The sequence below is a fragment of the Trichoplusia ni genome, chromosome 2 (assembly GCF_003590095.1).
Source record: "Trichoplusia ni isolate ovarian cell line Hi5 chromosome 2, tn1, whole genome shotgun sequence".
Classification (NCBI taxonomy): Eukaryota; Metazoa; Arthropoda; class Insecta; order Lepidoptera; family Noctuidae; genus Trichoplusia; species Trichoplusia ni.
This window is the reverse complement of record NC_039479.1, coordinates 3,817,386-3,843,655: the sequence shown is the minus strand read 5'-3', so window position 1 is coordinate 3,843,655 and position 26,270 is coordinate 3,817,386. Positions and strand designations below refer to the sequence as shown.

The 26,270-nt window shown below is 39.0% G+C and overlaps 1 protein-coding gene across 8 annotated transcripts in view; it reads right to left on the bottom strand.

The window, feature by feature from the left end:
• The window catches only part of LOC113504080 (potassium/sodium hyperpolarization-activated cyclic nucleotide-gated channel 2), a 232,280-nt gene that overhangs the window by 96,099 nt on the left and 109,911 nt on the right, over nucleotides 1-26,270 (bottom strand). For 7 of the 8 annotated variants that reach the window (XM_026886182.1, XM_026886190.1, XM_026886198.1 and 4 more), the window contains exon 2: nucleotides 1,372-1,583. In XM_026886182.1, coding sequence (XP_026741983.1) covers nucleotides 1,372-1,583 — 212 coding nt within the window. Of the gene's footprint in view, nucleotides 1-1,371; nucleotides 1,584-22,150; nucleotides 22,186-26,270 lie in introns of those variants that run through there. The other variant, XM_026886215.1, reaches the window with a different exon arrangement.

Below are 26,270 nucleotides of genomic sequence, written 5' to 3'. Positions count from 1 at the left end.
CAACGTTATGTAATCACCTTTGTATAGGTCTAATCACATTTGCGCCGGTAACAGAAGTTCCACAGTGTCCTCGTAATGTCTAAGAATGAAAATCACTACCGATATTACCCATCCACTACTGCGGTACGTTATGGGTTTCTCCAAGAAATTTGAGTTTTCAATGTTCAATTTTGACCACTAGAACTGTCACTGACCCTGACATGGATTTGCTCATGCGATGAGTAAGCAAACTGTAACCATTTCAAACATTGCGATGCATTTTTTGTCGATATTTCGGCACTAATTTGATGTGATATAGAAATAATGCGATGTAACATAAATTACCTTGAAGAGTAATGGTGTTTTTTGTTTAAGTCAAATTGGTCATTAAATCCAAAATTGAAGCGAACTTCCATGGATAGTCATAAAATATATGAGGTTGTAGAAACAAATTGAAAAGAGCATTAATTTATGTGGGTCAAAGTATTTGTCGAAGGGGTTGTCAAGATCGCGTCCCAAGTATTAAAGTATTGTGCAAGACACCACGTGCCAACGTATTCGACCTTTGCGTACTATCGAGAGGTCGGAGACGCTGGCACTTGAGTTAAATCTGCCCTTTAAACCAATAAGATGTGAGGGTGAATATCTTCACGCATGCACTCGTGCGGAGTAGCTAGGAGCATGAGTCACTGCAACTTATGAGCTTGCATTGTTGCGTGTGCCAATTTTTGCGTGTCATTTCCATTTATATAGTCCAAAATTATTGAACCGAGAAAATTTAAGACGTGTAGTTTCCAGGAAATTGCAGTATATTTTTAGCCTCTTATAGAAGCTCTTGGTATTTTTCTCGTTGACTGCATTATTACACGTATATCGGAACGTGTAGGAAGTGAATCCTCGAGTTCAGTTGAACGGGTTTAAATTGGAACGCACAACCTCTCAATCGTGAGTGAACGCCTCGTTGAAGTATTAGTCCCCTCCTAGCGAGCACCAGCCGCAAGATCTTATTGAAGATGTTAAGAATGATGCTATAGTACTAGATACTTTTCTAAGAAAACGTTTGAGTTCTTTGTTGGATAAAATAAAGAACATTTGTGTTATAGTTAAGTAGTTCATTTTTGAATTTTGCTTAATGATGTAGTCATCGTAAAATAAGATATGAAATATGATTTTGCCAAATTTCCATCGAAGTTACTTAGGTGCCTAAGTGACAAATATTGGTGAGGAGTGTTTTTCTAGGTTTATAATATATATATTATAGGTATAAGAAATGTCTTGCCAATTTTAAAATACAATGAAAGCCGGTGATGTCCTAATTGTTACCGTACTTAATATCCTTTCAGATAGAACTGGAAAGCGAAGCTTCAAAAAAAGATTGAATATAGAATTTACCTAGCAGTAAAGTCTCGTCGTCGAGGGCGGTGACGAGCGAGTCAGTGCAGCAGGTGTTGGTGTTGTCCATGGAAATGCGCACGGAGGCGCAGTCGGCCGGAGAGTGCGGCAGCTGCTCGGCTGACTGCGCCGCCACGCGCCCGTTCGCCAGCCGCAGCGACGCCGCACGCCCTCCCGTGCCTGTCGCCGCGCCGCCTCCACCATCTTCGCATCTGTGGACAAAAGGAACTCATCAGTTTTTGATGCAGGGTCGCAGTATTATTCTAAGCGAAGACCGTATTGCGTCTGCGACGCATTTCAGTTACTCCCTTTATGTCTCAAATTCGTCTCGATATTGTGTAAAGTATGAGTCATAAGCACTAAGTAAAGGTATTTTCTTTCTTACACTAATTTGAGGGACGAAAGTTTGATGATCTTTTTTTGAATTAAATCGGTTCCGCAATTTAAATTATATATGTACTTCGCTTTGGAGAAATTTACCGGTGTTTATCATCATTAACTAATAACTATTTAACAATGAGGCTAAAGTATTGACTGTCGTAATTTTGAGAGGTCATCTGTTAAAAGTATCTATTTGGTAATAGTGACGTTTAAAATTGAAGGATTGAAAAACGTATGATTTTACTGGGTTAAGTCGTCTGCAGCATATTTTGTAAAATTCTTTTCACCAGCTGTCCGACTCTTGCTTTCAGCTGTAGATTTATGTCAATTGATTTCTAGAACGTGAAATCTGGCTACCAAAAATATTCAGATTAATCTTACTCGTCGCCGAGTCTAACTTAATCTACTGCACTTCGATGTAATATTATTTTCGGGAATCGCACTAAGTTTTTACACAAATTCATATCGTGTATCTACGAAAATATTAGCGAATTTTCCCGGCCATATGGTACAGTGATATCTGTTAAATATTTCAATAAAACAGTTATCATTGCGATGTTCGGCAAAACATAATACACGTTCTGTTTATACTTCGTCAATGGCATATTAAGGATAATATGCCTATTTTCAAATATATTTTCATCAAATACAAAACATTTAAGTGTATTTTTTTCTGATATTTCTGGAACTGGAATCGAATTTGGGTCGGATATATTCTTATTGGAGGCACGTGATTTGATTTTAGGATTGTTATTAAGAGTTAACTTTCAATGACGAACTTTGAAAGTATAATAGTGACTGAAAATTAGAGTTAAATAGATTTTTCAGTAAAATAATCAATAACTTATCAATTTAATTTATGTTTATTTTTCATAAAATTTTCAATAGTAAATAAAATGCTTAAACAGTTTTAAAAGATGCTACTTTATCGTATACATTTGTGTTTTATATGTTGGAAAGCGTTCACTATAAAATTGGTATTTTGCAACATATAAAACCGACATAACATTTACAACTAGGATAGCATTTTATTCCATTTTTATATAGTGCTTACTCGACTGACGCGTTATAGTTTTGTGTCTGTACATTTAGATTTTGAGCATACATTCAATCTAAGTAGTTTTACCTTAAATAAAAATGGCAGGTATTCAGATAAACGCGACGAAAATAGAAGTACGGTGTTGCGAGGATAAAACTTTACTAGATAAAAAATAAAGTTTGCAATTAAAGTAATCTCAAATGCTAAAATATTAAGATAAATTATCCATCCATTCATGTGCTCAGTGCCTAACGTATTAATTTATAACCAACAATATTTCGTTTGCGTGCCTTTTTAAATGAAAGCGATAAGAACACACAATATGCTTAATTACATTAATACGTACAATAATTTTATGTCGATAAATTTAACATTACTTTTAAACTTGACTTAATCTACCACACCATTTTAGACAGATTAAGGGATTAAGTTAAAACAATATAAACATTTTGTTCATCGACTTCAAAAAAGAGAAGTTCCTCAATTATTCTGTTTATATATTTTTATATTTATTACCTTCGGAATTAGTGAACCGATTTTGACAATTATTTTTTGACGTCATTTGGTCCCAAGAAAAAACATCAAGTTTGGCGCAGTAGTTTTTTTTAAAAATCGATTATATGAGTTTGTTATGACCACATACAATCGACTATATTTTACTCTAGTAGAATTTATTAAAGCCTCATTCTTCACACTTCAAATCTTTAGGAGCATAGTTCTACTTCTAAACTAAGTCCATGTGCTATTAAAATATGGAAGCCGACCTCCATTCCCGTGCACATACTTTGCGGCACAACACTGGAGATTCTAACTTATTCATTTACTTTCGTGACTTTCCATTTGTTCAGCAGTTTATGAGCTAAGGATACTCGATACAAATGGGATACTTGTTCAGTGACCATTGTTGGCTTGACCCTGGTTGTGTTTGTTTAGAGTTTAAAATTGAACTTTTAAAGAGCCTGCCTGTTTCAGTTTTGGTTGTGTGTTTTTGGGTGCACTGAGCGTGTAGTTAGGTCTCCGCTTAGGACAAGCATTTGAATGAGTTATAAAGGCTTGTTTTGAAACTGAGTGTCTTGTGCATGGGACTTGAATTTTAGTGAAAACTCCCGCGACATAGAGATGAAATATATTATCTGACTGAGGGAGTTGTTTTTTTCTTATAAAGAAGTTTTTTTTTAATAAAACTTACTGAATACTATTTAAAGTAATGCATATTATGGATAAGTTTTTATTTCCTGAACCTTTCAGTTCAGCTATTTTTTTTTCAAAGATCAAAGATCCATTTTAAAGAGCAGACTGTTAGTTGTTCCATTGTACATCTTTCTTGTTTACAGCAGCAGTGTCAAAACGATAAGAAATAGTTCGCAATAAGGAAGCTTATTATTATACTGATTTATAATATTTACACAACATCTTTATTATATTCAGCCCTTATGTCGTGACTAATCTCTAATTCTACCGTCACGATTTGGAGACAAATCTTCAAAGCCATAATAATTACCATAGTGATGTTAAAAAAAATATACCTTCTTAACTTCATTCGGTACTCAAATATCCAAATATAACATCGTAAGCACATATAACCTATTTTCAGACGACTTCAAAATGAATGAGGTTCTTAATTCGAAATATTTTTTTCGTGCTTCTTTCTTACTTATTGGACTTACAAAACGACGCCTCGTAACTCGATACTCGGTCCTACGCAAGAAACAAAAGACAACGTCTTTAACAGGCTTTGGCCTTCGGGCCTTAAAAACTGGGCCACAATTTTTCGGCCGTAGGGTTTCAGTCAATGGTTTTTTCAATGGCTTCCGTGCGTGATGGCGAATAATAGGTGGCCAATACTTCGCGTTTCAATATTAGTATTATGGCAACACCGTGCTCGGATATTTGCTTGTGTTGCTAGTGCTGTTTATTTGCTTTAAATGTTAGCGGACCTTTTCGGAATTCAATACTGAACTGTTATTTATTCTGAGTTTCAGTTTCGGTTTATTCTGCCTTGTGGTTTTCTGACAGTTTTTGTATGTGTATTGTAACAACATATTTTTTTGGGTATTAAGAGACTATTGTAATCTTGTTAGTGTGTAGGTTGGGCAAAAGGTCTCAATGTTATTGAATAGTACATGTTTGACAGACATCCATAATATTGTAATTGAATATTAGGTAGCTACCTAACTTCATTAGGGTTGTCTTCAATTGCGTTTAAAAACGGGAAATTGCCTTGAAAGTTTAAGGTAAAATGTATAAATAAAAAGATACATTTTTAATGTTTTTATTGCCGTTTTTAATGTATTTTTTATAATTATTTATTGACCAACATACTTAATACTCAAAACGGAAAGAAAACAAACACGAACAATAAGAAATTATGAAATGAATTAAAATAATATACAATTACCAATTAACCATGTCTAATTAATCGTGCAATTAAATGATTATGAGTGATATCACAAGCGTTTGAGAAACCTTTGAACATTGCACTATTACGTATAAATAAATGACGGAAACAGAATATTAACAAACATGTCTAATAAATAAAGACTTAATTTATCATCGTTATTTCCACAGGGGTCCTACTACGAGATATCGCTGTGTGGAAAAGAGATAGAGCTATATACGGCGTAGAGCGTCATCTCGTTTCTACAAAAGAAGGGGGCTATTCTCAATTTGGCTAATTGAGTGTGGTTCGATTCTATCTTATTGTTATTTAATTAATCTAATAAAATAGATTGCGTGGGTAATAAAAGCAGATGAGAAATTATGGCGTGTGTGATGTGTGTCTGTTTGTCTATTGCGTATTTATTTTGTGGTCTTTTTCGTGTTAATGCATATGACACACACAAGTAATTAGGCTTTCTGTTAGTAAGTTAAAATTTAATTATTTATCTTTCTGTCCTTAAGACTATTCTTTATTGCACACCATATAAGTACAGTTTTGAAATAAGTTAATTTCATACTTTATATTTAATGTGAAGAATGGTCTTTTGCCGATACAGACGGTACAATACTTTTGCAGATATTCCACGGCGCACGTAAAAAAATAAGTTATTGACTAACGGTTAAAGATTACGTACATATAATACCGTCAATAAGCAAAGAGGTTGACTATAGCTAGGACCTGCTTAGTCAAGATTAACCTCCTTTTTGTATACCAAAGTCGTTTTTTTTTCGTAATAAATAGCTACTAATAGCAATGCCTTTTGAAATACAGCCGGTGTCATTGTTCAGCAGAAAATTGTGGGAATTATTAAAAATATTACTACGTTACCTATAGGTACCTTCTTTTACCATTGTCATTAGTGTGAGAACTTTAAAATTACATTTTACACTAATCCTTTCATACAAAACCCTTTCTATAAATAAATAAAATGAATTACAATGAAAAAAAGCTTTTCTGCTACTAATTTAAATAACAGGTGCGATAAAGAGATGTCTGCAACATTACCATAGTACAGGCCATCAGACGAGTTCAACAACAATATTTTCTCCCGAAAACATATTTATTTAATTTACTGTAGTTGTAACAACGGTAATAAATCAACTGAAACATCTGCATTTTCGGCCGCAGTCGTTAAAACAGTTTTTTAAACCACCCAGAGCTATTTAATGACATGGATCCGATACGTACTGGCCACAATAAATCCAATGCGTTGTTGGTTTCATTTTAAATATCGAATTTTCTACTTTACTTTGTTATGAGGTTGGTGTTATTGTGAGAGCTGTGACATGGTGTACCAACATTAAATAATTTAATTGCGTAAGCGTTTTTTGTTTTTAATAATAAGTATTAAATATTTCCTTATTGGCCTGTCTATGTCAAGTCTTAATAACTTCAATTATACACTTTTCAGGTTTTTTTTCTTTTCTTCTTAAGGAAGACTGTTCAATTTTTAGTGGTTGTATTAAATGAATTGTCAATGAAGTTGTTGCTATCTGATAAAAGGAAAAATGGGAAAATTGAGGAAATTATATTAATTACTTATTTAACGACGTTCATTGTTTTGTTCTGACAATATAACATTTAAAACACGAAATAGTGAATAAACCAAGGTCTATTTAATTCGAGGAAAACATCAATTATTACAACAAGACTTACAAAAATACTTTTTTTTTTCAAAAATTGAAAATTCCTGTAGCCATAGTAAATAAAACTGGGTGAAATCTGGTGATGGTTATGATATTTTTAACATCCCGAAAGTGTATAAGCAGCTTCATTTATATTAAAATAATCTAAGATTTGGTTACATTGATTAATTAGGTATTCTGAAGAACAATAAAAATGATGTATCTAATCAATAATTGTACATATGTTGGATGTGCCAATAGTGTTAAACAATAATGATACCTATAAGATATAATTAACCGATGTATCGATAAACAACGTTATTTATAGCGTATTGTTTGTTTCTAATCAATTAATATTATCCTGTACCAATACTTTACCTATTAGTAAAGGATATTAGGTAAATATCGAAGACAACTGATTTAACACCTTTTTCTTTTAAGGTATATGTCCTCCTTATAAGCAGGTAATATATTATCTCTTTATGTAATAAACATAATATTGCACTGAAACTGACATTTAAATAACAGAAACAATATAGAGACCTATTTTGTTTCTGTTTTACTTTCAAAGTGATGATAAGTAAAAGAATCGAATCTACTAAGTCATTGAAATTAATATCCTGTTTATATTTTATCTATCCCTAATCATTTTACGAGCGTTAAATGAAGTACATTTGTCAACGCAGCCTTTTGTTTTGTACAATTTTCAGCTGAAACAAAGGAACGAGTTACGTAACTAATTATGTACCGAACGTAACAAAACATGTGTGTGTGTTTTAATAATATTTACTTTGAATGATTTCGATCTTTAAAAAAATATGCTCATAATTATATCATATAATTCAGAAATTTATTGAATTTCATGTTTTCTCTATACTGCGATTAAATGAGAATGAATATCCCACTCAAAGTTTATTTTTAATGATTATGTAAAAAATGACAGTAAAATTGTAAGATTTGTTTATTTTTCCTTTTACTGCACCAGTTTGTGTCTTGTCTTGTGTGTTTGTGTCTTATAACCAGTCTCATTAACATACAATGTCCTCTCACACAACAAAGTTAAATCGGTAGGTAATCACTCGGTAAATCTATTTGAGTAGTCTCTTTCATACGCGACACGCATTTCCATCGATATAAAACATAAAAACAAAAAAGGGAAAAGTGCCGAAGAGTTCATAATCCCTACACTTGAACAGTAGGTACGATTGGCTGAACACCAATTATTATTGTGAAAGAGAGATATAGAATATAAGCCGTTAATGCTTGCTTGTTGGTTACACATTAAAATTAAATATAGTTTTTTTGACAAAAATAAAATGTTCACTGTAATATTAAAAAAGGGTCTCGCTTTCATTCGTTTTAATAAAGGTGTAAAAGCTAAACTTGATAGTCCTCTCCTATTAGTTAAACGTGCACTTAGCCTAAATGCCGCTTCCTTCTATTTTTATTCTCCATGTTGCATACCTATCGGAACCTCAGTTCAACCCAGTTTCCCATGATCAATACTGTATAGGCATGAGGTGACTCACTGTAGAGGATTTACACGATTTAGATATATATATTAGGTTCATAAAATTAGTCATGAACACAAACGTCTATATTTGCATTTTAAAACTATATTATGATTATTGTATGTCTTTAATACTGGCGATATATTAATCTATAATTTGACTTCCAAGACAAAATCACGTCATTTGACAAAAACTTGAGCGAAACTCTCGAAGAAATGCAACGTGGATCCCGGTTTCCTGCGTAAATGTAAAGTTGGTAGGTTAAACAGAGAAACAGTTATGAATCCTGCTGGGCACAGCATGAAGTCATCTTTAAACCGCTGGACCCTGTCAGCGGCCTATAGCATCCAAAAGAGTCTCAAAACGTGACGAGAGAGTTCGACTCGCCAACCCGCCGATAATTAAGGAGTCTGGTTGGGTCCCAAACTAGTCGGGCTACCCGATAAATACGCGTGTGTAAACCGTTTAGTTACATCATTTAATAATGAGTCTCAAAACGTTGATATTCCTATTGTTCCCCACCAATTCGACCAATCAATAAATTCCCTTTCTTTTCTGAAAGTATCTCGTAACAAGCAAAAACATAGATGAACTAATTAATATCGTGATTTAGATTGATTCTCCTAAGTTTTTCTACAATTGCTACGCTACTAAGATGTTACGTAACTTAGAATTATTTTACCATCGATTATAATTTCAGAGGACACGAAAGGTAATTTATCTTGTTTTTATACGTCCTTGGCTACTAGCATTCGTATTTGGAGCAATGTTGAAATGGTAATTTATTTTTACCTTTTATTTTGCCAAAATGGGCGAACGTGCTACGATCTTCAAAGTCTCAGTTTGTTCCGCGAAATCTCGTATCAAAAACACGAAACAAATGGAATGAAGCGAAGAATTCCTGAAATTCTAAGCTTTCCCTGGTTTTTCCTAGAATTGTGTAGCGCCACATGACGCGGGTCTCAGAAATCGTTCGTCCCACGCCCGCCTCAAGCACTACCGGGAACCATTTCTTTCAAAATTTTCCCCGAACAAATAATATTCGCTTCAACTCGTACAGAACATTATTCATACGAGATACCTAGCTCCTGTTAAAAACCCTCTGAGGAAAACTTCGCTTCTCCCCCAACGTGAACTTAACCTACCTAATAATTGCCAGTCAAAGTTTGCACTTGTTACATTTTGTTTCATTGCCATTCGAAACTTGGCTAATAGTGTTACATAATGTAGCCTTTGCTAGCGCCACCAAGGAGACGGGTTAATACAATCAAGATAGCTTAAATCGTGCATGCGATGCCCACTTTTGTTGTGTTTTATATTTATCTTTAGGCTGAAAAAGAAGGTAACACTTAGTAACTAAGGTTGAAGTAAAAAAAATACTGTTGCTCAAGATTGCCATGAAAATATTCTATATACGTGTACAAATAGTGCAGAAGTCCACGACGGTGTTTCACGATCAGATTATGTCATAAACTCTAGTAAAACCACGTTCGACACAGTTCGTGATAAGTTTCAGTAAGATATATTCTATTCGAAGGCCGGCGTATAATTTCAACGGTTGGATTACTGTATGTTTCCGCTCTAGTCTCGTGGGATAGCTACTGAGTGTCGGTGTGCATGACGTATGGCCGTACGCCCCCTAACGAGGGAGGTTTGATACCGGGAATTCCTCCCGAAATCACCAGAATAACCAGACCTACCTCGGCCCGCTCGAGCAAGGTCAGGCAACTACGGCAGATGAGGCTTCATGAAGCATCACAGCTCAATTTTCAATGGACGTCGCACAAATGGACGTTTACACGAATTTTATAATAAGTTTGTGAACTGAAAGTGCGGTTTTGTTCGTCTCTGTACGTCGTTTTATTGTTATTTTTGCTGTAGCGTGTTAATTGAAAAAAATGCACGACTAAAGTTTCGGGTCGGTGCCAAATTTAATTATGAGAGGGATGTAATTTAATTTCATATAGTGGTCCAAATGGAAGTTTTGACTAAGCAATGTGGAGTTCTGATAAACAGTTGACGAATTTAAAAATAACAATGGTACTGACGTTCATTTCTTTTATACAAGAAAGAGTTCGTCTGCCTTTCAGAGATATCTATACTCAAGAGATATAAAGACTCGCACTTCAGAATATACTTTACACCGGTATTTAATGAGGATATTACGCCGAGTACAAACACTTAGCTGTCATCCAGTTGCGAAAAATCGTTTGGTGTCACGCAATACTCAAGAGGTGAGAGAAAACTGAAGCAGTGTACTTGACATTGAAGCACCGACACTACCCGAAAAGGTCTTGAGATAATGCTTATGTAGCAGAACACAAAACAATAGACTTTAAGACGTTATTTAAATAATCAGATTCCCTAAATTGATAGCTTAGTCAGCATTTGAATCAAATATGTGGAGCGTGCGAATGACGAATGTAAGGTCAATGATATAAGACAAGTTTCTGATGGAATCTGGATGATACTGGTCGAAGACCGACGGAATATTGGGTTAAAATAAGAGAGAGAAACTGACTAACCAGATCAAAAAGTTAAAATTGGTTGGCTTTTTCAGTTTTTGACATAATTATAGAAATTTAAGAATTAAGTAGTCGTGTCAGAATCAGAGAAACGTTCAATTTTGTTTGATCTAGAGAAATTTTATAGCAGGATGTACAAACTCTAGTAAAGTTTAAAGCAATTTCGCACAAAATCGATGCTCAACTGTCGATGATCGATAGAGTAGATAAAAAAGAAAAACATATTTATTCTTACAGACAAGTCACACTCAATCGACTCCTAACGACGCTGACAACACTCGATCGCTACTCAATCTTGCTTTGGTGTGATGATATTTCAGAACCGAATCAAATTCAAAAATAGAACCGAATCAGTTTTAGAAGGAAACCTGCTGGCTCTGGCATCGACAAAAACCTATTCGTATTGAAGCGACATAATGTGTATCTGTGCATTCAAACCTGTGTTCTCAATTTGAAATCTCCATACTAATTGTCATGTTCCACTTCATGTGACACTGCAATCTCACTGTCACATTTATTACTTTTCAAATTTCGAATTAGAAACTTATCTTATCTAGAAATAAATCGCATCAAAACTTTTTGCAAGTCGTATCTACATACCTACACATGTTCTGCCTGATTTTCTCCAATTTTCATTCCTCTACCAACCGACATGGCTAACTCACAAACCATTCAGCCCGAAGCAGACATGTTCTATCAAGGCTGCTAACAATTTGATTACTTGGCCTTTGAACGCTGAACCTAGTTATTGGATTGTGCTCTCAGACTTTTAAGCGATTGTTTCAATTGTTTTCTCTGTTAGACTAGTATTAAGGTTTGTTCTTCCTACAGTCATGATTTGAATGTACCGTACTTTATCAATTTTAAAGTAAATATCGAATGGTTTTATCTATCTAATCATTTTAGTCAGCAATTTATTACACTATAATTTTGTTCTTGCAGTCAATAATTAAATTAGACCCATTCCTTTTAAGATGCTGGATGTACAGGATGTGAGGCATTTAAAATGAATGAATAAGTTTTAAATTAAAAATATATTCCAACCCTACATCATTCCTCCGTACAAGACACAGGTTTCCTTCATCATTCTGTGCCTTCCGCATCCAGTTATTCATACCCAGTTCATTCAACACAAAGTAAAACACACCTAACAATCCATACTACTTAAAAACTGTAACATATCTCCCACATTACGGCTTGGTTTCCACCAGAGATGTGCGATAGAAATGTGTCGTGCGAGGAACGTCTACTGTCCGCTGAGCTGTTTCCACCAGAGCTGTGCTGAAGGAGGCGAGGTAATAGATTCTAATGGTTCCTTACAAACATCCCTCGCTAGGCATCCTCGCACATCTCTGGTTGAAACGCAGCCTTATCCTGTTAACGCCATAATGGATGGTACAAGTACAGAAACAGTAAGTCACTCGATCTTAATTAGTCCTTTTTTTTTTTTTTTTTTTTTTTCGGGGGGAAATCCTCATGGACTTCCTCCGCCCGGGGAGAGGCGGAGGGGTGTGCCGGACTCTTACCGGCTAAAACCCCCCGGTGTCTCCTCGCACGTGGGCACGCGGGGCCGCGGGAGTCCAAATTCTTCCGCAGCCCCGCACTAGTGCTGGCCCGGTCAGTCCAGGCCTCGCCTCGTGCACGGGGTAGTGAGGTGTTTGCCTACCCCGTGCACCGCCTCAGAGGCGCGCGCCGACACTCGCTCGCGCCTCCGCCTCGGGTCCATGGAATAGGGGGCGGGGGGCTTCCCCAAGTCCCGCGCCCCTGAACCCATTCATGGGGGCTGGAAGAGGGCGTTGTCCGCCCTCCTCCTGCGCCCGGTGCGCTTTCTGCGGCCGGGGAAGGGAGTCGAGATCTCCCTCTCCCGCTCCGCAGCTTCCTTCTGCGACATCACGTCCTCGCAGAAGGACACCACCGCGTCCCACGACTCTGCGCTACCGACCATCTTCCGCACTACGGCCGGCAGCGACAGATCGCCTCCTACTTCATTTGTGAGGACACGGCGCTGCTCTTCCCAAGCCACACACTCGGCGAGAGTGTGTTGCGCCGTGTCCTCCCCGCAATGGACGCAGTGGTGGCACCGAGCGTCCGGCTCCCTGTTTATGCGACACAGGTACTTGCCGAAGCAGCCGTGCCCCGACAGCACCTGCGTCACCCTGAACGACAGGGAGCCGTGCCTTCTCCCGAGCCAGTCGTCGAGCACTGGCCGGATCGCCTCGACGGTTGCGAGGCCGGCGGCAGGGCGCAGAAGCCTTTGCCGCCATTCCGCCACCAAGACCTGACGGAGCTCTGCTCGGCGCAGTGCGATCTGTCGCTGCGCCGGTCTCGAGCCCCGTGCCCGCTCTTCCTCGCGCCATCGGTACAACGACGCGAGTACTTTCGCCTCCAGGTCCCAGGGCGGGGATCCGGCCAGTACGCAAGCCGCCTCGTAGGAGATCGTGCGGTACCCGCGGACGACTCTGACGGCCATCGCCCTCTGCGGTTTACGCAGAATGGCGAGTGTGCCGGCCGTCAGGTCCATCGCCCACACAGGGGCCCCATACAGGGCCATGGACCGCACGATTCCCACGTACAACCGCCTACAGGCGGTGCTCGGGCCCCCCATGTTGGGAAGCAGCGTTGAGAGCGCGCCCGCCGCGCCCAACAGCTTGGGCGCCAGGCGCCGGAAGTGGGGTCCGAATTCCCATCGGCTGTCGAGCACCAATCCCAAGTACTTCATGGTGGACTCGACAGCTATCCGGGCCCCACTGACCACGATGTGTGATCCCGGCGCCGGCGCACGTCGGGGGCCATGAAACACCATGGCCTCCGACTTATTCAGGGCCACTTCTAGGCCCAGGCGCCGGATGCGGTTCACCACCTGTGACACCGCAGCCGTGGCTATCAACGCCGCCTCCCTGTGCGAGCTCCCCCGGGCTGTGACTAGCGTGTCGTCCGCGTAGCACGTCAAGTCGGCGCCCGACGGGAGCTCGCCTCTCAGCACCCAGTCGTAGCCGATGTTCCACAGGAGCGGCCCCAAAACCGATCCCTGCGGAACACCGCACGACATAAGGTGCCGACCAGCACCGTCACGTCCCCGATAGGTGACGCACCTATCCTCCAGATAAGCCCCTACTGTACGACGGAGGTAGGGAGGCACACGATGATATTTAAGGGCCTCCCGAATACAACTCCAGGGTAGGGTGTTGAAGGCGTTGGAGATGTCCAACGACACCGCCAGCACCACCCCACCCCGGGACACCGTCTCCTCCGCCAGGGCCCTCACGCGCATGATGGCGTCTATGGTGGAGCGCCCCCGACGAAAACCAAACTGGTTGTCGTCCAGGTCCGGCCCCTCTCTGCACAAGTGGCTGACGAGGCGATCTGCGATGATTCGCTCGAACAGTTTGCCCGCCTCGTCTAGCAGCACTATGGGCCGGTATGCGGACGGCGAGTCCGCGGGGCGCCCCTCCTTTTTGAGCAGGACCAGCCTCCCCTCCTTCCACAAACTGGGAAACTGACCCCGCTCGAGGCATGCCGTGAAGAGCCCCCTCAGCTGGGGCTCTAGCTCCTTCAGAGCTAGGACGAGAGCACGACCGGGAACTCCGTCGGGTCCGGGCGCCGTGTTCTTCGCCCGGAGTCGCGACACGGCTGCTCTCGTCTCTTCTTGCGTCACCTCGGGGACATCGGTGCTCTCCTCATCAGGAGAGTCCGTGGCTGAGGGCGAAGCCATCGCCGGGGGAACGTGTCCCGTCCGCTCAGGGAAGAGGGCCGACACCACCGCCTCTAGCAACTGGGGCTGCATGCCCTGGGCCACTGGGGGCGCCCAGGGACGCAACTTGCCCCGTACCCAACGGTAGGGGCGCCCCCACGGATCCCGGTCCAGGGACCCCAGCAGCTCCTCCCTGGCACGCGACTTCGAGTCGCCGATGGCCAGCCACAGAGTCTCCTTGGACGCGCGGTACACCTCATACAGCGCGCCCTCCTCGACGGGATCCCGTCGACGTCGTCTCCGGTATCGAGTGTACCGGCGGCGAGCTGCGACGCACTCAACGCGCAGCCGCGCGATCTCGTCGGTCCACCAGTACACCCGGCGCCTTGCGGACCGTTGGCTTACACGGGGCATGGACGCGTCGCAGATCTGCGTCATCGCCCCGCGAAACCACAGCGCCACCGCTTCGACGTCGACGGGGCCGTCCGTCGCCGACTCCCAGATCCAGGACTGGACTAAGGCAGCTTCCTCGAGTAGTTCCCTGTCGATGCGCTTGAGCGCCCATCGGGGGCCGTCGTTGATCGGGGTTGTTGGATGGCGGCCGTTTGCGGTCTGGGCGGAGACGTCGAACCGGATATAACGATGGTCCGATAACGTCTCCACCTCCACGGCGACACGCCAGTCGCGGACTCGGCCGGCGACAGAGGGGCTTGCGAACGAGACGTCCACAATCGACCCACCCCGCTGCCGCACGCACGTGTATTCCGAACCCCGATTCAGGACGACCAGACCGGTCGTCACCGCCCACTCTTCCAACACCTCGCCCCGAGAGTCAGTGACCGGAGATCCCCACGCCGATGACTTGGCGTTGAGATCCCCGAGCACCAGAACGGGACGAGGGTGGTAGCGGTTCACGACGGCGCCCAACTCGACAAGGAAACCCTCGAAGTCGGCGAGACTCTTGTTGGGGGAGAAATACGCCCCCACGACGGCGATGCCGTCCGAAACCGCAGCAATCCAGCCGCGGCCCCTGGACGGGTCGATCAGAGTCCCGCCAATAATGGCCACCGAACCGTCAGCGCACCCCAACCAGTTGTCACGGGCGGGGACGAAGTACGGCTCGGCGACCACAGCCACGTCGATCGACCACTCTGCCATAGTCTGGAGTAGAAGATCCTGAGCTCTGGCAGAGTGATTGATGTTGCCCTGGAGGAAATGGAATTGCGCCATTATTGACAATCCATTTCCCCGGCAACAGTCCCGGACCGGGAGTCGGTCGCGGAGCTACCAGCCTGTGGGAGCTGCGAGGTTACCCCGGCAGGCTTGGAGCTCCTCTTCCCTGCCTTTTTGGCAGTGCTGGTGGGCATGCCACAGGCTCCCCCGCCCAATCTGTGTCCCGCCGGCTTCCCCGCGGCCGAACACAGGCAGCAGTTTAGCGCGGCGGAACACTGGGCCGCCTTGTGACCGGGCTGACCGCAGCGATAGCAGAGATCGCTGCGGTCTGCTGCGGAGGTGCACTTTGCCCGGACGTGCCCCTTTTCCAGGCACCGGAAGCACCTCAAAGCCCGGGGTTGCAGGAGTTTTACCCTCGCTGCAACCCAGCCCACCTTCACTTCGCCAGCTACGGCGATCTTCTTCGCCGACGCCACGGGGCACCGAACCCAGACTGCGCCGAGTCCAGTGGCGTCGGTGCGTATGTCGCCGGCCCGCACCCTATCCGGCGGACACTCTCCGCTACGGGCAACGGCCGCCACCACTATCTTAATTAGTCCTGCGGCAACTTTCTGTCACGGCGACATGCTCAAGGAAAACCGAGATTGTTCGGAAGACGTATAAATCAAAGCTGATTAATACACGAGGAAAATGATATTACTTGTTATAAAAAGTGTTGCAAATTAACTAGGCAATTAAGTATCCATGTTTTATACTTGGACATGTTAGTTTGAGTAGGTATTCCTTTGTATATATCAATCATTGATACGGGTGAATTTCCCGGACCCAAAAATTGCGTGGCATCGATGAAATCGGTACTAAAAAGCATTGTTATAATGTTCTAACATTTTTTTTTAGGTAGATGACATAAAAATCTATCTGTAGCACTAAATATTTTATTAATATAATTAATAGGTTTTCCAAAAAAAAAAGTTAAACCACATAATCTTTCATCGCCGTGTTTGTCCACGACTCACCTTGATGTATTAAAGTCATCATTGATCAAAAATGTATCGTTATTTATATTAAAACTTAGTTTTATTTGGTTCGTGAATAGTTAGAGTATTGACTCGGAATACATTTATTCAAATATTTACACAATACAACGTATGGTTAATAAAAAACCATTTGTCCCAGAACTACCTTTCATCGCCATGTCCTAAACATATTTGAGAATATTGCATATTCTAACGTTTTGCGTCGCTCCCGTTTTGCGTTAAACGTTGCATATAAGTAACGTCGAAAGGCTAGACAAGGAACGACGTGTGTACGTGCCTGCGTTTTCGAGCTATAATTAAAAGTATTCAATTTTTTTGGTACTGGACATTTTTTCTTTCATCGCCGTGGATAGGTCTAACTTCTATTTCAATAAGTTTTTAATCTCGATTGAGCATTCAATACAATGCCATTTATATTTAGCTTATTTGTAAAGTGTTCATTACTGTGAATTATTACCAGTTTTTTAGTAAATTGAATTATACCCCTTGATTTTCATCGCCGTGCTCTCATTTCCGTGGTTTCCGTGGACAAAATTTGCTATGGCAATGAAAAAAAATACACGGGAATGAAAAAAATATCATCGCCGTGCCTTGTAAAACAGTTTCCTTTCATTGCCGTGGCCACGTGTTTCATTTCCGTGACTTATGTTTGTTTCGCCACTAGACAGGAATTTATCTATTTATAGTTATATTATAAAAATAATATCATGTATGACTGGATTTTTACACATTATATTCTATTATTATTGCGTATAAATTAATAGTATTTATTTTTGTTTCAATGATTAACTTTATCATTTAAATATTCTTGTACACTATAATAACATTTCATTGCCATGGACGCCTGTTTCATTGCCGTGCATGCATGTTTCATCGCCGTGGCACGGAATTTTCAATCTTGTATATCTCGTTAGTTTTTTAAGCTATCTGCTAGATATTAAGCAAAACTGCATATCTGATCGAAAACTTGAGAAAACACTATTTTTTATTGTTCTAAAGTTGAAGAATAAAAAATCCACGGAAATGAAGATTTTTTTGGGCCTGTTGAAATTCACCCATACGTGAAACACGAGGTTGTATGGAGATAATTGTATATATTTTCTTTCTATCTTTGTTTTGATTTCTAGTTTTTTTTATACAGAATTTTTACAAGGACGATTTTTCAATAAACATATAGTTTTACTTAAAGCGGTATGTTTGAAACTAACCTCAAAGCTTCCAATTTAATAGTTTCTATAAATCAGGGCATGCATAGGCTATACGTGACCGAATCCGATGTAGTAACGTTGGCTTTATTCAATATTGCTATCTTAAAACTGGAAACAGCCGTCGGTATTGGGCGACGTGACTCCAAACTGCATCTAAACAACTTGTACGAATGTTCGTACATTTAAATAATACCCTTCTTCATGGAATACATCCATTGTTTGTTATTAATTTCGACAATGAGCCTAACCGACGGTACAACGCTTGTTAAAGCCGTTCCAAAGCGAGGAAACCTTTTAGACTTAACTAGATTCTGTCTAAATCTCATTTTGGAATTGAAATGGGTACCGCCCGTAGTTTCAGCCGAACAATTAAACCAAGCATTGTGAATAATGAAATACTTTGTTTGCACTTAAATCACGATGTTCTTAGCGATTCTTTATTAGATTTAAATTTTCGGTGGAATTTATTAATTAGTTTTCGTTTGGTAATAATTTTTAAGTTTAGAATTGTTGCTTTGATTAATGGGGTTGTCTTGATCCCGTTTTACAAGTGTTGCCCGTTCTATTCATAGAATTTTGTCGAAACAATTTCAATTTCAGAACACCCACCGTTTAATTTTGGAAGACTTTCGTTCATAATTGAAAGCCAAGATTTGACATGAATTACACCAAAAAGGTTGAATTCATATGAGTCTCGCGGCCGTAGAAAACATTGGGTAAACACAACAAAAAGGCTCACTAGTACTCATTATAATTATTGCGCTATTAACGAATATTGGAACTCATTCGATTTCTCGATTAAGGAAACCGAGAACCACAAATGATGAAATAATATCGATATTAACAGTGAAACGGTGACGAGCCCAAAATTATGGCGATGATGATTGATCGATACGCCGCAAGGGATTGCTCTGGCTTAAACGTGGAAACTAGCATTTATGCATTTGCATGTTACATGGTTATTAATTATATCCGCTGTGTAGGCTGACACACATACATACTTGTAGTTATATAGTATGTTCGTGCTGTGTATGGTGAAGACGAGGATAACTAAAGTTGTGCATGTTATGAGTGCCTCTGCACCTGAGAAACGCTTCGAGACTCTGTCTTTGTTTGCTCAACAGTTTATAAATGTTTCAAGAACTAGTAGTATGAGAATAATGTGTGTGCTCTTAATTCTGAAATGAAACCATCAGAAATTAGACTACAGTAATTAATAATTTTATTAAAATCAAAATTGGTATGAAGAATTTAGAAATTCAGTCTATTTTAGAAGTTCAGTAACATTTCGGATGCAATCAATAGTTTTCTTACTAACTAAACAAATACATTATTTTCTTTGAAAAGGCCATTGTTTTCTCACATAATACATATAAAATAGTAAACTTTAGTAAATAAAAAAACATTCGGAAAAACTTACTCCTAAACTAGGTTTACGTTCCTCCGTAACGTATCCTCCTCCCGTACCGTCCAATTTTAATTAATACTACCAGAAAATATAAACAACTTTGACTATGAAAGCTGACTGTCAGATCAAAGTACCATAGCACTGAGTAAACCATGACACAAGAGCGATGGGTGATAGAAACATGCAGACTTACCAATGTGGGTTAAGGCTGAGCCGCCCCACGCCTCACCATGAACCCTGGTACCTGTCAGTGGTAGCTCGGAGGCTTGATATGCTGATAATGATTAAATCGAAAGTATGGCTACCATGAAGGTGGTATAGCATTGTTTGTTCTTAATTCTTTGAGTGTCTGTTGTGATGCATACGTTTATTGTGTTGTATGAAAATATTTTGTTTTGATAACCTTTGATTAATGAGTCGCGACCCCTCTGCCGCGCCAAATTAAGGCCTCCGAAACGTTTTTAAAAAAATGTTGGAGTATTTAATTTCTTTAAAATCGAGTTTCGGTTTTTTGGTCAGGTCAAATAAAAGTAAGCATTAGCCGTTGAGATTAAATTTTAACAATTTTACATACTAAATTCAGTCCTTACTACATAAATTATTATTTATCACAACCCTACCTATGAATACCGGTATTCATTGGCACTTCCCTATTTACTCTTAATAAACTACATGCCTAACAAATACAACAGCCAGATTAGCTTCGTTACATGTACCAACGGTCTAACGTTAAACTCACAGGATTGAAACTGAAAAGCTAACGGAAGTTCGAGAGATTCACCAGCCTGATTAAATTTGTCATGCAATCTGTAAATTACACATCTAATTTGTTGCTTAATTTGACTTCCGCGCGTCGCAAATGTTGCTCACTATCATTAATTTAATGAAGCTAGTGCCAACAGTGCTAAGTACGAACAGCATAGCTTTGACCATGAGATAAAAAATAAAGTTCGAAATTTGGTTATTTTTTACGGCTTAGATTTGGTGATGGAAAATTCATTGCTTTTTCTGGACTTTAACAGAGTATGCAGAAATAAAAATTTACAGTAGATAAAAAAATATAATGTTCAAACTACAGAACATTTAAAATATTCAGGTAATTTCGATAGGCAAGGTAAAAAAAGTATCAAACTTCCCCAAAAGCTAAACAATTTCCAGTTACTTAATACCTAGAGCAGATTTTTTGCTCCAAAAATAACCTAGAACATAAACCAAATTCAGTTCCGAGAGAAAACTGTTATCATACATATATATTTTAATGCCTTATATAAGTATCCCGGTACATAATATATGTAAGATCATCAACGTTCAGTAGTAGTAGCTGTCATTTGCTCCCATAAAAGTTGGTAAGATTTTTCATAAAGAATGCCTAATTACTTTTTATTTACTTACAAATTTTAGACTTAAACATTATAACGCATTAACATAACAGATTATAAGAACCGAATATTGAACTAAGTATTAATTGACCACTTTATTGTCTATCTGTATTCAAGTTTAAATAGCTGGCTGGGCATTATTAATCGTCTGAGCTGCATCTGCTGGCACACCAGATGGTGTTCCGTGCTTGTGGTTGCCGTGCTTACTGAAACCGCTAACTGTAATAGTAAGTACTATATCTTCACGCTTATGTAGTGAAAGGGATAATCAGGGACATGGTTTTCAAAATCATATTTTTCATGACTTTGCTCTCAAATTATGAATAAGAATGATAAATCAAAAAATATTTTCATGTAAAAACTGTTTGGTGCTTCCTGAAAAGATTTCTCCAATATTATCTACATTTACCCTCATGACTCTATCAATGGAGTTTTATGATCAAGCATCCACGCTTTTTTACATATAATTTTATTTATCACTCTTATTCATAGCTAGCTGTTGCCCGCGACTTCGTCCCCGTGGTTAGAAGATATAAGTTATAATTTATATCTACCCTGTTTTTTCCACATTTTCCATTGTATCTTCGCTCCTATTAGTCGCAGCGTGATGGTTTATAGCCTAAAACCTTCCTCGATGAGTGATCTATTGAACTCTAAAAAATTTTCGATTTGAACCAGTAGTTCCTGAGATTAGCGTGTTCAAACAAACAAACAAACTCTTCAGCTTTATATATTAGTAAGTAAGTATAGAGCATAGAAGTATAGATTTGAATTATTTCGAACATATTTTTTAGTTTCTTTTTTTTTAATGTTTCTTTTTTTCCTCTATGAAGCCCGTATACGGTATGGTAAGGTAACCTTAGCATACATGAATAGCTTGTTAAAGTTCTTTCCAAAGGTCTTTTCCGTTGTGCATATATTTTGATTAATAGTCGAGTAAATTCTTGAAGCAAGTATGAATAGGCGTCCATTTATCATTACTTAACTATTGAATAGCTGCTAATAACGTTATGAACATCGACGTTTTCATTAAAACAGTCGTTAAATCAGATTATATACTGATTTGATGGTTATTTTAATGGTTAGTTATCTTTATTAGCGGGTTTTCCTTTAAGCGGGTTATATCAGCATGTCTTAAAAGACCGACTGATGCAAATGTGAGAGTGAAGCCGAGCTATATGCGGGGTAGCGTAACGTCTCTTAATTCTGAGGTTCATTTCGAAAGGAGGAAAGCTTCTTACGTTTTTTTTCATTTTGATTGGATTAAAAGTTTTAGAGTAAATGTCTAGTACTTTTTTGCTACTTTGAATCACAAGTTAGTTAAGTTAATAATGAGACACATCGACAATGCCTTTGACTTACCCTTTCGTGGATTCTAACATTGATATAACTTAAAAAAGTTAGACACCGATTGTCTTAATCTTTATAACAGCAATAAGCACAGTTAATAGCAATAAGTTTGTTTAAACTCAAAACGCTCCTTTAATAAATTAAATTTATTAAAACTTTTAGGTAGCTCCAGTAGAAATAGTTTGAAATTTAAACGTAAATTAAACGTTATTTCACGTTTAGTGTCTGCGAATAGAGTTGTACAACACACTTTAATACCTATTAGCCGAGCTCGGCCAACATTTCTAAATGCAAAAGCTATTTTCCGGATCGGCTATCGGAACAATCCTTTTAGCCTATCTTATACAATGTAATGGACGATGATAGGCTAACACGTGCACCTCTATTCCTAAAATGTTGCCAGAAACATAATACTGTTTATCAAGAATTCGAAATTTAAACTAATATTAGATTGATTTGTTACGTAAGTTATTGATTTCTATGTATTCCAATCATTGAAGCAGGTCTTACTCATAATGGTATAGAATTACTGGCCGGTAATTTTTGATTGCGTAATAAAGAAAGAAATCCCCAAGTGCAGAATGTATAAGGTAAATTGCACGTTATCCAATATCCTTTAGTATTTCTTAAGCTCTGTCTGTCTGAAAACTTTCAAGGAAAAACAGTTTAATTATCATAAAACTTAGTGAGGAGTATTCAGGCTTGATTTTCAAGGAAGGACTGGGTCTTTAAATGTGCGTTCTCTAGACACACCAACCTAAATTTGATCACACATAATGGAGATACTCAAAGCCTGGCTGACAACAAGATTTTTTCTATTTGCCTACTATAAACACTGAAACATGTTCCTAAAACGTGATACGTACAGTCAGAGATCACAAATAATCATCAATCCCGTAATTAAGTAATCGAATATAATAAAAATATTATCATAATACTATTAATTGACATATTTGATTGATAGCAAAACTGTGGGCAGTGGATACAGATTTAGCCAATTTGCAATAATAACTATATCGATATCAATTTTAATTTGGATAATTCATATTTAGAGTTAAACCAATCACGTATTAGTTAAATTAAAAGCTAGCTTGAACCACGGAATGGTGTGAAAAGAGAGCGGTACTAGCTAACTTAGACTTTAAAACAATTAAAATGTTTTTTTTTTATACTCAAGTGGCTTATGACATTGTACAAAAGTAACGTTAATCTTGTTATTTCTAACTTCCTGAAAAATAACGATATTTATTAAAATCAGAATGAATGCTGCAAATGATTTTCAAATCTAAACCAATAATACTTTTTGATATCAAAATTGCGAATGTGACTTTTCCGCTCTATAACAATTTGCAAATAAACTCTTTGACTTTGACTTATTCGCCAAAGAAAATCTAAGTTAATCTAAGTCATATTTAATTTCCGAGAGTATGCCTACTAGAAGCGCTTTATCTAAACAATCGTTACGCGTCGCCAGTCTACAGCAAAACTGTAAGTAATTTCCACCAAATATTTACTAACTCATCAACGGAGAAACAACAGCAATTTTCCACAAGCGAAATTCTACCTATTAACTGCAATAGTACCTAACACTTAGGTACGAAATGTTTTAGTCGATAAAAGCTAATAGCGCCCCTCCAGTTATCGGTAGACCTAACCCTGGATGTTCAGGTAGCCCGCGTGACCTTGGTAGGTCAGGGTCGATAGTGAACCTCTTTGCCGTGTATCTTGGCCCGGCATCGATGACTTACGCAAACAGCTGCCGTGTTTATTACGTCACTGTTCTATATTAAGGGCTGAAAATTGAAACAAAGCTTCAAACCCTTACCATATTTTCTTTAATAACTAACTAAACTTGTTTTTATATTTTGAAAGTAATTACCAGTAAATACCTGAAAGATTGTTATAAATGTTATTGTGTTCAACATTATACTTGAATCTGGAATCACGACATCTAGCGGCTAGTAGCAGAACTAACGTAGCAAGCGCCATCTATTGTTGAAGAAAAAGACTGCATGATAAATAGTTACTCTGGAAAAACGCATGGCGCCACTGTCGACAGGTTTTCACGTTTATTTGTTTTGTATATTTCTACGCTTAAGTGCACTCTGTAACAGCTTTTTCCATTTGAGTGATGCATTTAAATTTACATCAAAGCTGGCCTTGTGCTTTGAAAACATATTTATTCAGCGCAAAATTGACTTCATAAAAGGAAGTACTGAAAATAAAGTTACTTTTCATCTCGCAGCGAGAGGAAAAACATTTTATTTACATACTTTTGAATCTGATTTTTTTCTAATTGAAATTTTGATTTATAAAGCTTGCATCATGTGTTTATACATAAATGCATATTAGTAGGTAGATAATCAGCCAATTTTATAAATACTTCTGATAAAAAAGGTGCGTTTTAATTTGCACCATCATGAATACCTCATTTATTTAAATGAGTCAAGCAATTGAAAACCCTATACTGTGGAAACTAAGACGCTTACTCAATATTACTTAATGAAGTAGAAACTTTCAATTTTATAACATTTTGTTTCCGAAGTATTGCGAGGCTTCTAATTAATTACTCAGACAACATAGACACCATTTATATTCTGAAACTCAGTTGATTGGATGGAGTTCTTTATTATTTTTATAAGATTCATTTTTGAAATATGTTGTCGATAAAAAAAAAGTTTTACTACTGTTATTTTGACAGTTTTATTGGTCTAATAGTTACTGGCTCTGACTACTACACAGTCGTGAACAAAGAGGTAGAGGTTCGCCTCCCAGCTAGGACAAAACATGAGTAAGTCGTGCATATTATTTATGTATCTAGAAATATATTAGAATTTGGATCAGTTATCTAGTACCTACTCATAATGTAATTTAGTTTACTTATTTAATGGACAAGATGGCGTTGGTGTAAAAGTAGTCCAAGTATAACATTGGACATGTGAATTATTAGTTGTTTTGTAGACATAAAATATATAAGTCTGTTTTGATGCCTACTGTCAAATAGATTTATCATCTTCCAAACGCATATCGACAGTTAAAATTAAAAAAAATCAGGAGCAATAGGACTTTAAAGCACTTTAGACAGGCCTACAAGTACACATTACCCCACAATCTTAATAAAAACGCTGCAATAAACGTTACATAGCGGTCCCAAAATACTGAACTCCGAAACTCGCATGCAATCGTGTTATATAGGTCACCAAACAAAATTGATAGATATTGTGACTTGATACTAGCGCGCAAGTTTATTTATAAAGCACATATGTGTAGGCGTTATTTATTTTGCCTTTTCAGTGATCCAATAAATTTAGGCATGTGGGGAAATATTGACTTTCATTATACTGACCACTTGAAAGTCGAACATTGATTTTAGTTCTTCTGTATCTAAAGGTAAAATTGAAACTTGTTACCAAGGCACCGGTAAGTATCCATCCTACTGCCGCGGCTGTATCTCATGAACCGTGGTAGCTAGCCAGTTCAAATATTCACTGATGATGTATTTTTCTTGTGTTTATCAATTTGATGATGACCACTTTTTTGCAAATCTATTTATCTTTTAGCACGGTGTAGTAAGTGGTCACCCGCCCGCCAGGTGGACCGATGACCTGAGAAAGGTCGCTGGAGGGGACTGGATGCGGAAGGCGGAGGACCGGGTGTTGTGGCGTAAATTGGGAGAGGCCTATGTCCAGCAGTGGACTATGATTGGCTGATTGATTGATTGATTGACGGTGTAGTAATGCGAATTAGACCTGCACTTGAGCGGTTCTATACAAGTCCAGTTTTTGATTCAGAGAATTATATCATATAATAAAATGGGTTAAGGAGAGCAGAAAAGGAGTTGTTTCAATTCAACATACTCTCAACACTAAATCAGTCAATGAAATCTCAAAATAGCTTGTAAGGTTACATAAAAATTATCGACTTTAAAAGTGGCTCAATACCACGCCAACTTTACCTTGAATGAAACACATTCATCAGGAAACATTCAACCCTGCTCCGAACTCGATCGTAATTGAAAAAGTTTAACAGACAAAATAATAGGGTTTATTCGAGACACGGCGAATTAGCCGGGACTCCGGTAGGGCGCGGGACGGACGCCAGTAATTGCTAGGTTCGGGCTTTGTAATAGGTT